This window comes from Haliotis rubra, unplaced genomic scaffold, assembly GCF_003918875.1.
Source record: "Haliotis rubra isolate DU_JTF1 unplaced genomic scaffold, ASM391887v1 Scf20, whole genome shotgun sequence".
NCBI classification, from domain to species: Eukaryota; Metazoa; Mollusca; class Gastropoda; order Lepetellida; family Haliotidae; genus Haliotis; species Haliotis rubra.
In genome coordinates this window covers 3,577,851-3,595,519 of record NW_025766003.1, presented here as the reverse complement: position 1 = coordinate 3,595,519, position 17,669 = coordinate 3,577,851, and the positions used below count along the sequence as shown (strand labels likewise).

Sequence of the window (17,669 nt, the reverse complement as noted above, 5' to 3'; positions counted from 1 at the left end):
CGTGACATCACTAATAAATGAAATCACTTGTCTCTCTGCCACTGAAGCAGGTTAACTGTACTTTCTGCAATCATTAAAAACGTTTAGTATGTGTACAAAAAAAATGAAAATGTTGGAAGAGTGATTTTTGAAAATAATAGAATGTCACCTCATGTAAGTGTCTGAGTGATATTGTGACTCACCGAAAAATTTGATCTCGGAAGACACTTGGTTAAATTCTGTATTTGTTGAGAATACATGTATTTCAAAAGCAAGGATATCTATGTGATGGAATTTACTGAAAATTAAAATATCTTGATTTCAAGCACTTCTGAAAATTGAGTTATACACTTTGGTTTTGTAAATAATGTGATAATTTTATATTTACTTCTCAAAACATGTGAAATATGTAACTTTAGAAAAAAATAAACATTATAATACCATGAAAATAACTGAAAGAAAGCTGGTTCATTTGAAGAATTGAAAGTTTATTATATCCTGACACTGAGTTTGCTGGTACCTTAATATTCAGTGCTGTAATCGAGTTTCTTATTCCTTATTTTCAGACAACCCAGATAATGTTCCTGCTAATCTGAGTAAGTTTCCTAATGAGCTTGAACATAGATACTCCACATTATCTTCAGTGGGAATGAAGCCAATGTGGCCAATCACTGCATGTTAACTGTAACAGCCAAGTAAAATAATGTTGATTGGGTTTTCAAAATATGACCTTGTTGTTTGACTGTCATTGACCCAATTGTTAGGTTCATTGTTCGTGCTATCAACCACAGGTTTGTCTGGCCCAGACTGTAGCTGTTTAACTGTATCAGGAATAGGGGTGGGTATTGCAGAGAATTTTCATATTGCGATATATTGCGATGCGAAAGCATATATTGCAATATGTATTGCAATATATTGCAAGAAGTTTTTTTAACAAAAAACTACTTATAATCGAGTTAATGGTTGATTTATAAGGCAAAAACAAAACAAAATCACCATGTTTGATTAAGCTTTAATAAAACCTTTTAATCCTGACAAAATAAAAATGTAAATAATATGTGGCACAAATGAAACAAGGCAATATCCGAAGATTTCCGAATGTTTCGAAGTTTTCCGAATGCATGTCAAAATACCGGTTTTCGATCAGCGTATCGCAATATGTATCGCTTTCATGTCTTAACTGGTTAATACCGGTAATCCGGTTATGTTGCACAGTCATAAGCAGGAATATTGTAGCAGGAATATTGCGGTGTTTAGCATTTGTTGTCTCCAAAGAAATTACATTCACCAGTGTTCATTATTTGATGATAGAAATCTATGAATGAGATGTATGATAATTTTCTACATGGTGTTTTCAAATTTTATTGTCTTCTCCCTGAGAAGTATACACATTGCTAATCAACTGTTGTCTCTTTCAGGTCTAGCTGTCTCTACTATCTACCCTGAAACAGTCTCTAGCACAGGTTGGTGCTAATGTTTGGCAATACAAATACTGTAAACGTACTTATTTTCGCGTGGTGCAATTTTCGCGGAATTGACAGTTTAGACTACTTCGCGCGGTCAATTATTCGCGCAATCAGTATGTGCCGGCTGTCTCTTTGGCCGCCACTAATAGCAGTGAAAACAAACAGAGTGGCTTAACCTGTCAGGCGGCGTTTATTGCTTGATCACAGGAAATCCCTATCTGTGCGATATACTAGTACACAGTAATCCGTTTACTCCCGGAAGAGATGAAAAACACATCAGTCTTATGTTCCGAATTCTGACGATTTGACGAATTAACTTACTAGTATACTGTATATGAAGCTCTTTGTGATTTCAAACAAGCCGGGTTGTTGTGAATGAGATGATTGAGTGTTAGTGACTATTCACTTCATGATGTACTGGTGAATAAAATCTTAATGAATAAATAAAATACTGCTGTATTATTTCTTTCCGAGTCGTTTCACGGTAATCTGTTTTGTATCAAACCATGTCATGTGACCAATTTCCATGGCGGCCACAACACACATTGCTGTTTTCGCTAATTCGGCAATGGGATTTGGCTCATTATTTAATTATGTTTTGAGAAATCCATTACAGCGACAGTTAAGTATGATCAGTCGTCATTTTAAGATTCCCCGTTGATTTCTGTCTTCAAACGTGATGTGTTATGGTAACAACTCAGGGGCGAGCGTGGCTAGACTGAATGAATGACAGGTTTATTCGCGGTGTATAAATTTTCGCGCTAAAATGTTTTGCGCGAAAAGCGCGAAAATAAAACCTGCGCGAAATATACTACGTTTACAGTATATGTACGTGAACACACGTTTTTTTTTCGTCACATATCACACTTTTTAATAGGATATCATTTCAGTGGAAGGATCTTGTAGCTGAATAGCTCAGAAAACAAATCAGGATTTGTATGTATCAGCTATGTTGGTTAACAAAACTATTATAGTAAACTAAAGTGGCAAAACCTTTTCCTAGTCCATTGTGTGATTTTGAATGTATCATGAATATTTGTGATGGAAAACTATCAAAAAAGTGATGATGATGACAGTTTAATTAAAAGAGGAACATGTCCTTCCTCACTGGCTGCACCCATCACAAACACATGAAAAGGCATGTCAATTGTTGACCTACAAAACACAAAAGATATGATATAAATCAAGATGTAATATTGTGTCAGACATGATCAGATTTTCGAACTAATTGAATGTCTTTAATATACTGATAAAGTGTATGATGAAATGTTACATTTGAACCTGTCAGAAGAAATTTATTTTTATTTTATATATACCACAGTTCTGGTCAGTAAAACTACATTATCTTCCAGATATTGAAGAACTGAAGCTACAGATCAACGAAAACCCGCAGATGACCTTTAACCCTTCGACAGGGATGATGGAGGTGAACGTCACATGGACGAGTGTCCTGAACCAGTCTGTGTTTGAGAAGTACCAAGTGTTCTGGTACACGGATGATGATGAATACAACCCCAAGCCTGGCCAGAATGAAACGGTCCAGACTCACATGATCCTTGAGCTGGAAACAAATAGACTATATACGATTGATGTGAGTCTGATCTTCTACTCTGATCTTCATCATAACTAATTTCAGTAAATTAGTGTTATTTTTATGCTTATGGAATTTGTTTACTGCAGAGCCATCCTTGGGAAATCTTGAATCACTAGATCATTGTATTTTGTATTTTTTTTTATTGATAGTAAATATGCAAGAATTGAGCAATAATTCACTTATGATCAATTATAGATTGAAAATGCCATACATACTGCCATGTTGGACAATGATTGTGCACCTGTACTGGATCAACACGAGGCCAAATATGCGGCCCAATAGAGGTTGATTATGGTTGTAACTATGGAAAGAGGTTGATTATAGTTGTAACTATGGAAACATAAGCTTATATTTGTGTATTAATGTTGCAGGTGACAGCATACTACACAGATGACTACAGCGAGCCGTGCTCAATCACGGATGCTATACAACTCCTCACCCAGAGAAACCTCAGTTCCTCAACCGTCATTGCTCAACCAATCAAACAGCCTCACAGTAAGTTGATAGTCAGTCCAATCTACTGTTACTTTAGGAACAGTCTTTGTACTTGCTGCGTTTGGTTATTTGGTTTACTGGAGAGCTAATACACTTCTCTTACAGCCATAGTGGCGGTGGGGTAGCCTAATGGTTAAAGCGTTGGCTCGTTACGCCGAAGACCTGGGTTCGAATCCCCACATGGGTACAATGTGTGAAGCCCATTTCTGGTGTCCCCTGCCGTGATGTTGCTGGAATATTGCTAAAAGCGGCGCTAAAACCAAACTCAGTCAGTCAGTCAGTCTTAGAGCCATAACCCTTACACGTGACTAATTATAACCAATGATCATGGGTTCGAATCTTAGTTTTGGTTTCATGTTAGTGTGGTGCTTGTGAAGATCTGGGTTAGAATTGGTCTACAGCAACCCATGGTAGTTGCAAGAGATGACTAACAGGATCGGGTGGTCAGGTTCACTGACTTGGTTGACACATCATCATATACTAAATGCATGGATTGATGCTCATGATATCAATCACTGGATTGTCTGCTCCAGACTCACATATTTACATTCGGCCATGGTATAACAGGAATACTGCTTGCTCGCTGTCATTAAACCCCACTCTCTCACTCATTTGAGCCCTACACAATCTTCACAATCTTTGCAAGGAGTGTTAACTGTGTTTGTGTTGTTGTAAAAGTCATCCGCGATGTGACTGTTTGTTTGTTGATATTCCCAACAACAGTTAATGCTCTGTGCTTAGATAATGATGCAAGTACTTTCATATAGGAATGAAAATACCTTATGTTTTCTAACCCTTATAAAACTGCTGTAAACAATTCTGAAGGAGGCATATTGCCCGAGAAAACAATCTGTGGTTACAGATTTTTACTTTTGAAGTAATTTTGAAAAATGTTCACCAAACACGACAAGATCTCAGATACACGGCATAATCCAGTGGCAATATGTAGAGCTGCATGTGCAGCGTGCTGCGGTGTTGGGTGCAGACAGCAGTCCTAGATGCGTGCACCTGGTATTAATAGACCGGCATACAGGAGGTACTGAAGTTATAGATGTAGTTAGCTTGACCTGCTTGCTGAAGACCAAACATGCATCAAAAAAGACCTTCCCCAAAAGAAATCTCTTCTCACGGCTGATTCCATATGTTTGCAGAAATGCCAGTCATACTGTCTGCTTCTTGTGATGTATCAAAGTGTACAGGGTCCTTCTGTAGTACAGCTACAGTGTACAGGGTCCTTCTGTAGTACAGGTACTGTGTACAGGGTCCTTCTGTAGTAGAACTACAGTGTACAAGGTCCTTTTGTAGTACAGCTACAGTGTACAGGGTCTATCTGTAGTAAAGCTACAGTATACAGGGTCCTTCTGTAGTACAGCAACAGTATACAGGGTCCTTCTGTAGTACAGCTACAGTATACAGGGTCCTTCTGTAGCACACAGCTACAGTATACAGGGTCCTTCTGTAGTACAGGTACTGTGTACAGGGTCCTTTTGTAGTAGAACTACAGTGTACAGGGTCTTTCTGTAGTATAGCTACAGTGTACAGGGTCTATTTGTAGTAGAACTACAGTGTACAGGGTCCTTCTGTAGTACAGTTTCAGTGTACAGGGTCCTTCTGTAGTACAGCTACAGTGTACAGGGTCCTTCTGTAGTACAGCTACAGTGTACAGGGTCCATTTGTAGTACAGCTACAGGGTCCATTTGTAGTACAGCTACTGTTTACAGGGTCCTTCTGTAGTACAGCTACAGTGTACAGGGTCCTTCTGTAGTACAGCTACAGTGTACAGGGTCCTTCTGTAGTACAGAAACAGTGTACAGGGTCAATTTGTAGTACACCTACAGTGTACAGGGTCCATCTGTAGTACAGCTACATTGTACATGGTCCATTTGTAGTACAGCTACAGTGTACAGGGTCCTTTTGTAGTACAGCTACTGTGTACAGGGTCCTTTTGTAGTAGAACTACAGTGTACAGGGTCCATTTGTAGTACAGCTACAGTGTACAGGGTCCATTTGTAGTATAGCTACAGTGTACAGGGTCCATTTGTAGTACAGCTACAGTGTACAGGGTCCATCTGTAGTACAGTTTCAGTGTACAGGGTCCTTTTGTAGTACAGCTACTGTGTACAGGGTCCATTTGTAGTACAGCTACAGTGTACAGGGTCCATTTGTAGTACAGTTTCAGTGTACAGGGTCCTTTTGTAGTACATCTACTGTGTACAGGGTCCATTTGTAGTACAGTTTCAGTGTATAGGGTCCATCTGTAGTACAGAAAGTGTACAGGGTCCATTTGTAGTATAGCTACAGTGTACAGGGTCCTGTAGTACAGAAACAGTGTACAGGGTCCATTTGTCGTACAGATACAGTGTACAGGGTCCTTTTGAGTAGAACTACAGTGAAAACTAACTAAATAGTGCTGAATAGATTTATGTCACTATAAATTCTAAACTGTCATCTTACATGATGTCATCTCACATATGTTCATCAAGCATGTCATTGGCACTCATGACATCACCTGACACTACATCATCTCATACATCGTCACACCTAACATCATGTTACGAGACGTCTCACTTTCTTTTTTCAGAGCAGGATCTAAGTACTCTGAGTGGTGTGATAGTTGGCGTCGTGGTGGCAACCATCCTCATCGTAGTTGGTTTTGTGGTTTTGTTCTACAAGAAGAGGAAGAGTTTCAAGGATATTATCATCACCAAGACATTTGTTACCAAGAGCAACAGCTACAAGTCTAACGTTGGAGGTATGTGCTAAATGAATTATGTATAGCTCGCTCATTCCTGCTCTATGTCACATGATATTCTCAGAGAATTCCAGGATATGTTCTAGGGTAATGTGTCCATCATAAAAACCCAAACTCTGTGGCATGGCTGACTGGCATCATACTCCAACACCATTAATAGCTGCTCATTACATCAACCACTGGTTTGTGTTGTGCAGACAGTGATAGGCAGCAATGACGCCAGCATTAAACACTATATTTTTTGAAACACTCATACATCTTTAACACTCAAACTTGACAAATATAATTTCTGTTGTTACATATTTCCCATTTTTGTGTTTTCAGCTGGCAAGTCTAATTACTCGAATCAGCTGATGGTAATTAGCGACGAATGGGAACTTGACCCCAAGCAATTGAAATTCAGCACTCAACTTGGTCAGGGTGCCTTTGGCAAGGTGGTTACAGGGTACTACTGTGACCAGAAAGTGGCCATCAAGCTCATTAAAGGTAAGCAGTTCATTTCATGTGTCGAACTGTTTTATGAACCACAATAGTTATTTTCAAACTTTTCCTAATCTTTTGAATGTCTATGATGTTTTGAAATATGATTCGCTCCAAAGCAATTCTTCTCTCTGAAAACTCTGGGGTCCCGATTCACAAGACATTCGTAGCGCTACGACAATCGTAAGCCTATGTTAAACTACAGTGATTGAGTGAGTGAGTTTAGTTTTACGCCGTACTCAGCAATATTCCAGCTATATGGTGGCAGTCTGTAAATAATCGAGTCTGGACAAGACAATCCAGTGATCAACAGCATGATTTACGCAATTGGGAACCGATGAAATGTGTCAACCAAGCCAGCGAGCCTGACCACCCGATCCCCGTTAGACTCCTCTTACGACAAGCATGGGTTACTGAAGGCTTGTTCTAACACGGACCTTCACGGGTCTGATACACTACAGAGTTACGATAGGTCGTAACGTTATGAACACTTTGTGGATCAGGGCCACAGCCTCTCCACCCTGCCCACCCTACACTGAGATAACTATATGGGCAGCTCCTTAGTCCTGACCATGTTGTATTTGCTTTACACATTTTGTCAGCAAGATACAGCTGGTCAGGGGGTGGAAATAACCCGTTGCCCAACGTCCGAGTGCAGTTGGTTTTTTTCTGTCGGGCAAGCAAATTTGTATTTCACACTGTACCGGATCCAGTTGACTTTCCAATGTTAATTATGTTGTTTATTTTAAAAAATCAACAAGAAAACATCCGGTATAGTGGAAAAAATTCAGGGCAAGTGATTTTACATGTGCCACTGTTCCGGAGTACACTAGCAATTTTAAAGTTATTTCCACCCCTGCTGGTGTATGTTTCATCGAATAACTGATAGATTACAGAACCTTTGTCAATAACTTTGACAATCAATTCTTGTTAAAATGCCCACATGTTATATATTAACATTATGATCAGTGCCATTGTGCTCTATGACGTCTTCCTACAGCATCAGTACCAGGGCCTGCATGAAATGTGTGCATGCCAAACAAGAATTTCAACACCTATTTACCCACATTCCTCAATTTCAGCTTGATTAAACTGATACACATGAAAAACAAACTGCCTTTAAGTCCCAGGAGAGTCTGCAACATAATTACATGTAATAACAAAAAATGGTAGCATCATTATTACCTTTTTATGATATCAAGGACTATCTGGGGTTTGATGTCTGAACACAGAAGAAAGAGGGTGTTTCCAGCCTGAAACATGTCTACTTTAACATACTTGATATTTACAGGCAAACTCAGTGATATTAGAACTAATTAAGATAATAAGGAACGGGGTCTTCTTTGATGCCTGTCACATCTCCTCACCAGAGCTGTTTTGCTGAGATAATCACCGACTTGTAATATGGCGTTGAGAAGGCACTTCACAGCACTTGAATAATAGCTTTTAATGGCTGATGGAGATTTAAGTGTATTGGTGTGGAAAGCTGACAAGATTGCTGAGTGAGGAGTTTCTTTCAAATATTTCACTTAAATGCATTGGATAGAAGTAACTTCAAATATAAGTGTATATTAATCTGTCAGGAGTTTATTGACCTGTTAGATTTGTTGGTGCTGAAATGTAGAAATGCATATGTTCAAGTGCTGGCATGGAGAAACTTGTGCTTGATGGTCTTGTGCTTGAAAGTTTTGTGCTTCGTGTTTTTCAGTGGCATTTAGACTCAGATGATACGAGATTTTCATGTATGATTTACACTTTGTGGTAAAATTATGGTTTGGGAAGCACTCACAATTATATGCAATATACACTATTGTAAATTTTAAAAAGCTGAAAAAACAAATGACCATGATTCTATCTCCTACTAGTGTCAGGAACAATGATGTTGTGGTTCCATCGATGGTTTTACCTGGAGGCACATGCCTGTACAGACAGATGGTTTATATGTGGTCACAGCGCTTCATGAATAACAGTTTACATCACACCACTGCTTCATGAATAACAGTTTACATCACACCACTGCTTCATGAATAACAGTTTACATCACACCACTGCTTCATGAATAACAGTTTACGTTACACCACTGCTTCATGAATAACAGTTTACATCACACCACTGCTTCATGAATAACAGTTTACATCACACCACTGCTTCATGAATAACAGTTTACGTCGCACCATTGCTTCATGAATAACAGTTTACGTCACACCACTGCTTCATGAATAACAGTTTACGTCGCACCACTGCTTCATGAATAACAGTTTACATCACACCACTGCTTCATAAATAACGGTTTATATCACACCACTGCTTCATGAATAACAGTTTACATCACACCACTGCATCATGAATAACAGTTTACGTTACACCACTGCTTCATGAATAACAGTTTACATCACACCACTGCTTCATAAATAACGGTTTAGATCACACCACTGCTTCATGAATAACAGTTTACATCACACCACTGCTTCATGAATAAAAGTTTACGTCACACCACTGCTTCATGAATAACAGTTTACGTCGCACCACTGCTGCATGAATAACAGTTTACGTCACACCACTGCTTCATGAATAACAGTTTACATCACACCACTGCTTCATAAATAACGGTTTAGATCACACCACTGCTTCATGAATAACAGTTTACATCACACCACTGCTTCATGAATAACAGTTTACATCACACCACTGCTTCATGAATAACAGTTTACGTCACACCACTGCTTCATGAATAACAGTTTATATCACACCGCTGCTTCATAAATAACAGTTTACATCACACCACTGCATCATGAATAACAGTTTACGTTACACCACTGCTTCATTAATAACAGTTTACGTCGCACCACTGCTTCATGAATAACAGTTTACGTCACACCACTGCTTCATGAATAACAGTTTACATCACACCACTGCTTCATAAATAACGGTTTACATCACACCACTGCTTCATGAATAACAGTTTACATCACACCACTGCATCATGAATAACAGTTTACGTTACACCACTGCTTCATGAATAACAGTTTTCATCACACCACTGCTTCATAAATAACGGTTTATATCACACCACTGCTTCATGAATAACAGTTTACATCACACCACTGCTTCATGAATAACAGTGTCCACTATGCCACTGCTTCAAGAATAACAGTTTACATCACACCACTGCTTCATGAATAACAGTTACATCACACCACTGTTTCATGAATAGCAGTTTACATCACACCACTGCTGCATGAATAACAGTTTACATCACACCATTGCTTCATGAATAACAGTTTACATCACACCACTGCTTCATGAATAACAGTTTACATCACACCACTGCTTCATGAATAACAGTTTACATCACACCACTGCTGCATGAATAACAGTTTACGTCGCACCACTGCTTCATGAATAACAGTTTACATCACACCACTGCTTCATGAATAACAGTTTACATCACACCACTGCTTCAAGAATAACAGTTTACATCACACCACTGCTTCATGAATAACAGTTTACATCACACCACTGCTTCATGAATAACAGTTTACATCACACCACTGCTGCATGAATAACAGTTTAGATCACACCATTGCTTCATGAATAACAGTTTACATCACACCACTGCTTCATGAATAACAGTTTACATCACACCACTGCTTCATAAATAACGGTTTAGATCACACCACTGCTTCATGAATAACAGTTTACATCACACCACTGCTTCATGAATAAAAGTTTACGTTACACCACTGCTTCATGAATAACAGTTTACGTCGCACCACTGCTTCATGAATAACAGTTTACGTCACACCACTGCTTCATGAATAACAGTTTACATCACACCACTGCTTCATAAATAACGGTTTATATCACACCACTGCTTCATGAATAACAGTTTACATCACACCACTGCATCATGAATAACAGTTTATATCACACCACTGCTTCATGAATAACAGTTTACATCACACCACTGCTTCATGAATAACAGTTTACATCACACCACTGCTTCATGAATAACAGTTTACATCACACCACTGCTTCATGAATAACAGTTTACATCACACCACTGCTGCATGAATAACAGTTTACATCACACCACTGCTTCATGAATAACAGTTTACATCACACCACTGCTTCATGAATAACAGTTTACATCACACCACTGCTTCATGAATAACAGTTTATATCACACCACTGCTTCATAAATAACAGTTTACATCACACCACTGCATCATAAATAACAGTTTACGTTACACCACTGCTTCATGAATAACAGTTTACGTCGCACCACTGCTTCATGAATAACAGTTTACGTCACACCACTGCTTCATGAATAACAGTTTACATCACACCACTGCTTCATAAATAATGGTTTATATCACACCACTGCTTCATGAATAACAGTTTACATCACACCACTGCATCATGAATAACAGTTTACGTTACACCACTGCTTCATGAATAACAGTTTACATCACACCACTGCTTCATAAATAACGGTTTACATCACACCACTGCTTCATGAATAACAGTTTACATCACACCACTGCTTCATGAATAACAGTTTACATCACACCACTGCTGCATGAATAACAGTTTACGTCGCACCACTGCTTCATGAATAACAGTTTACATCACACCACTGCTTCATAAATAACGGTTTATATCACACCACTGCTTCATGAATAACAGTTTACATCACACCACTGCATCATGAATAACAGTTTACGTTACACCACTGCTTCATGAATAACAGTTTACATCACACCACTGCTTCATAAATAACGGTTTATATCACACCACTGCTTCATGAATAACAGTTTACATCACACCACTGCTTCATGAATAAAAGTTTACGTTACACCACTGCTTCATGAATAACAGTTTACGTCGCACCACTGCTGCATGAATAACAGTTTACGTCACACCACTGCTTCATGAATAACAGTTTACATCACACCACTGCTTCATAAATAACGGTTTATATCACACCACTGCTTCATGAATAACAGTTTACATCACACCACTGCATCATGAATAACAGTTTACGTTACACCACTGCTTCATGAATAACAGTTTACATCACACCACTGCTTCATAAATAACGGTTTATATCACACCACTGCTTCATGAATAACAGTTTACATCACACCACTGCTTCATGAATAACAGTGTCCACTATGCCACTGCTTCAAGAATAACAGTTTACATCACACCACTGCTTCATGAATAACAGTTACATCACACCACTGTTTCATGAATAGCAGTTTACATCACACCACTGCTGCATGAATAACAGTTTACATCACACCATTGCTTCATGAATAACAGTTTACATCACACCACTGCTTCATGAATAACAGTTTACATCACACCACTGCTTCATGAATAACAGTTTACATCACACCACTGCTGCATGAATAACAGTTTCACGCCGCACCACTGCTTCATGAATAACAGTTTACATCACACCACTGCTTCATGAATAACAGTTTACATCACACCACTGCTTCAAGAATAACAGTTTACATCACACCACTGCTTCATGAATAACAGTTTACATCACACCACTGCTTCATGAATAACAGTTTACATCACACCACTGCTGCATGAATAACAGTTTAGATCACACCATTGCTTCATGAATAACAGTTTACATCACACCACTGCTTCATGAATAACAGTTTACATCACACCACTGCTTCATAAATAACGGTTTAGATCACACCACTGCTTCATGAATAACAGTTTACATCACACCACTGCTTCATGAATAAAAGTTTACGTTACACCACTGCTTCATGAATAACAGTTTACGTCGCACCACTGCTTCATGAATAACAGTTTACGTCACACCACTGCTTCATGAATAACAGTTTACATCACACCACTGCTTCATAAATAACGGTTTATATCACACCACTGCTTCATGAATAACAGTTTACATCACACCACTGCATCATGAATAACAGTTTATATCACACCACTGCTTCATGAATAACAGTTTACATCACACCACTGCTTCATGAATAACAGTTTACATCACACCACTGCTTCATGAATAACAGTTTACATCACACCACTGCTTCATGAATAACAGTTTACATCACACCTTTGCTGCATGAATAACAGTTTACATCACACCACTGCTTCATGAATAACAGTTTACATCACACCACTGCTTCATGAATAACAGTTTACATCACACCACTGCTTCATGAATAACAGTTTATATCACACCACTGCTTCATAAATAACAGTTTACATCACACCACTGCATCATGAATAACAGTTTACGTTACACCACTGCTTCATGAATAACAGTTTACGTCGCACCACTGCTTCATGAATAACATTTTACGTCACACCACTGCTTCATGAATAACAGTTTACATCACACCACTGCTGAATAACAGTTTACATCACACCACTGCTTCATGAATAACAGTTTACATCACACCACTGCTTCATGAATAACAGTTTACATCACACCACTGCTTCATGAATAACAGTTTACATCACACCACTGCTTCATGAATAACAGTTTACATCACACCACTGCTTCATGAATAACAGTTTACATCACACCACTGCTTCATGAATAACAGTTTACATCACACCACTGCTTCATGAATAACAGTTTACATCACACCACTGCTTCATGAATAACAGTTTACATCACACCACTGCTTCATGAATAACAGTTACATCACACCACTGCTTCATGAATAACAGTGTCCACTATGCCACTGCTTCAAGAATAACAGTTTACATCACACCACTGCTTCATGAATAACAGTTACATCACACCACTGCTTCATGAATAACAGTTTACATCACACCACTGCTGCATGAATAACAGTTTACATCACACCACTGCTTCATGAATAACAGTTTACATCACACCACTGCTTCATGAATAACAGTTTACATCACACCACTGCTTCATGAATAACAGTTTACATCACACCACTGCTGCATGAATAACAGTTTACGTCGCACCACTGCTTCATGAATAACAGTTTACATCACACCACTGCTTCATGAATAACAGTTTACATCACACCACTGCTTCAAGAATAACAGTTTACATCACACCACTGCTTCATGAATAACAGTTTACATCACACCACTGCTTCATGAATAACAGTTTACATCACACCACTTCTGCATGAATAACAGTTTACATCACACCACTGCTTCATGAATAACAGTTTACATCACACCACTGCTTCATGAATAACAGTTTACATCACACCACTGCTTCATGAATAACAGTTTACATCACACCACTGCTGCATGAATAACAGTTTACATCACACCACTGCTTCATGAATAACAGTGTCCACTATGCCACTGCTTCAAGAATAACAGTTTACATCACACCACTGCTTCATGAATAACAGTTTACATCACACCACTGCTTCATGAATAACAGTTTACATCACACCACTGCTGCATGAATAACCGTTTACAGCACACCACTGCTTCATGAATAACAGTTACATCACACCACTGCTTCATGAATAACAGTGTCCACTATGCCACTGCTTCAAGAATAACAGTTTACATCACACCACTGCTTCATGAATAACAGTTTACATCACACCACTGCTGCATGAATAACAGTTTACATCACACCACTGCTTCATGAATAACAGTTACATCACACCACAGCTTCAAGAATAACAGTGTCCACTATGCCACTGCTTCATAAATAGGGGTGTCACACCGAAGACCTAGGTTCCATTCCCCACCATGTTACAATGTGTGAAGCCCATTTCTGGTGTCCCCAGCTGTGATATTGCTGGAATATTGCTAAAAATGGCGTAAAACCATCCTCAATAAATCAATCACTTCATAAATAACAGTTTACATCACACAACTGCATCAAGCATAACAGTTTATAATAACACACCACTACTTCATAAACATCAGTTTTCAGCACAGCAGATATATGTTGCATGTCATTGGATCGACAAACCTGTTTTCCCTTGAAGTGTTGACATCAACATCACAGCCTCCACACATCAGGTTCAGAGTTTATACCTGTGCTGCTAATGACATTTTTGGGATGAAAATATGTAAAACACAAACATGTTTGACATTTCAAGGAAAGAATCTGCCAAAAACCTGCACCCTTATCAAAACCGGATATGTCGCCAATAGTGTAAAAAAGTATCTACCACGTAAACAAGTCACATATCACCACAATTAGGCTATATAAAGCAGTAAAAAGTACCAGTAGTTTACAATCGGCCATCCATACGTGAATTAATTTCCATAGTTTGTAAATGTTAAAGACGCTATCCTTGATCTGTTTACATGGAGCTTTTTCTTTCCAAAACTCCATCACAGTTCTACAGCATGATGGTAAGGCACCAAGACCGCTATCTTTTAACCTTCTCTTGAGAGTCTGCCAGTGAGCACCAACCTTTGATAAATATCAGCCCAATTTATGGCAGGATAGATTGCAGCAGTTGAGATGGAGGTGCCTGAAAAGATGAGGATGTTGTAAGACCTAGACTCCTTCATTTAATTCACTATTTATAATTCCTGTACACATACTGAGTATGTAAATATGTAAATAGAAGCTCCACCATAATGTTTATCCTGACTGCAATGTGATACATAGATGAAAGATGGGAAATCAGGTTTCCATTGAAAAAAAGGCTTTCATAACTTTAGAATGGTATTTACAACATTTCAATCTGGTATCTGGGATCTGGTATATGCTGATAGGTGATAGATTAAGTTTTAATCAATGTATCAAGTTTCATCCTTGCACAGTTTACTAGTATCTGGCTCCCTGTTGAAGACTGAGTTAGAATTTGTCTTCAGAGGCGACTAACCCATGAAGATCGGGGATAGAATTGGTCTTCAGTAACCAATGCTTGTCGTAAGAGGCGACTGACGGGATCGGGTGGTCAGGCTTACTGACTTGGTTGACACATGTCATCGTATCCCAATTGCGTAAATCGATGCTCATGCTGTTGATCACTGGATTGTCTTGTCCAGACTCGATTAATATAGCTGGAATATTGTTGAGTGCGGCTTTAAACAAAAAACAAACAAACAAAAACTTCAGAAGCAACTAACAGGATTGGGTGGAAAAACTAGAACTTGATGCACATCGTCATTTTCAAATTGAACAGATTGATGTTCATGATGTCAGTCACTAGATTGTCTGGTCTAGACTCAGTTACTTCCAGACTGCAATCAAAATGCTGGAACATTGCTTAGCATGCGCGGATCCAGAGGGGGGGGTGCGGGGGTGCGTGTTCCAAATGTACTACATGTTTTATGCCCAGGGTTCCGAGGATGGGGGTGCACCCCCCCAAACGAAAATCCTGTATCCGCCCCTGCTTAGTTAGGCGTTGAACGGGAAACTAACAAACATATGTTTCTTTCACTCAATTCTCACCACATGTTGCTGATAATACAGAAATACCCTGATAATTATGACTTGAAACAACACTTCAACTCAATATTAAAACTGTAATTGTATGAAAGGATTGTCTATGTATCACTGGGATGGTGGTTTAATGAGTGCATGATGTATAGAGTATGTGACACAGCATACAGGAGTGTTCTGTAACTGATAATTAAACAAAGTGAAACCTACACACACGTCATCAATATATAATTGGGTAAGCCTGACTTAGAGTGTCTTCCTATAGTGGAAACATTGCTCCATGGTGCTTTAAACAACAACTGTGATACTGAAAAATCTGATTGCCTCATAGCGTAAGTCAACATTTATTGCTAATTAATTTACCAGTCATCAAAGTTGAAGACAAACAGGTTGATAGCAGCAGACATGGAAAATTGGGCTCGTACTTAGGATGCATTAGCCCAAACTGGAACCAGCAGCAACACGCACGCATGCATGCACTCATGCACACACAAACATGCATACACATGCACACACACATGCATACACATGCACATGCACACACACACATGCACACATATCACTATAAAAGTGCAATAATCTTGAACAGAACATTAAACCCCATTTCATCTCATTGTCTCTCATTACAAAAGGTCCCACATGACTTCACAACTAGATTTGTGTTTGATCACTATGCACTTTGGTATCACCTAAAGTATATCAAATGGGCTTTAGTCAAGTCATATGGTACTTATTGCTATAATCATTTATGCAGTTTTCCTGTCCTTTGAAAAGAGTCCCATCCTCTGGCCACTCCCGTGTGGGAAACAAAGACGGAACGTGAGGAAAATGTGTCTAGACCCTACAGAAATAGTAGAAACATTTGAATCGGAGAACTGCAATCCCATCCTCCAAATGCCTGTGACATTCCTGTGTCAAGTAATGTGCCCTGGGAATGGGGATCCGTCTCTCACCCCCTTCCCCCTCGGTGAAGTAAATGTCCACACCAATACACAGATCCTGTGGGGTTGAGGCCCATGATGTTATGTGAGCAAACAAGCCCTCCAAGTTTGAAGTATCGGGGAGAGGTATGGCTGCCACCTGCTTCAGTTGGACGAGGGGGAATGTAAATAGACACATAATTGTCGGAGGATTAATGTCCTCATTTTGTCCTCTTTTGTTTAAAATTGTATTCCTGGAAGTCCATAAACCTAACCCTGGCAGTTGCCTGTGCTCACAGAATGAGGCCTTGTGTTACTTGATGAAGAACCACAATGAAGAATACAATGGATTGGATCAAAAAGTTAACTCCCGAGAATAATCTGTCTTCAATATTTTCAGAAGCAAAATCCATAGGCTAAATGAGTGATCGAGTTTAGTTTTACGACGCTTTTAGCAATATTCCAGCAATATCACGGCGGGGGACACCAGAAATGGGCTTCACACATTGTACCAATGTGGGGATTCGAACCAAGGTCTTCGGCGTAACGAGCCAACGCTTCCCCACCCCCC

At 39.1% G+C, this 17,669-nt stretch overlaps 1 protein-coding gene across 1 annotated transcript in view; it reads left to right on the top strand.

Annotated features, from left to right (window-relative positions):
- LOC124275614 (ephrin type-B receptor 1-B-like) overlaps positions 1-17,669 on the top strand; it is an 89,581-nt gene that overhangs the window by 44,527 nt on the left and 27,385 nt on the right. The window contains exons 10-15 of the mRNA XM_046711216.1: positions 546-575; positions 1,398-1,442; positions 2,798-3,036; positions 3,411-3,534; positions 6,116-6,286; positions 6,611-6,772. Coding sequence (XP_046567172.1) covers positions 546-575; positions 1,398-1,442; positions 2,798-3,036; positions 3,411-3,534; positions 6,116-6,286; positions 6,611-6,772 — 771 coding nt within the window. The remainder of the gene's footprint in view (positions 1-545; positions 576-1,397; positions 1,443-2,797; positions 3,037-3,410; positions 3,535-6,115; positions 6,287-6,610; positions 6,773-17,669) is intronic.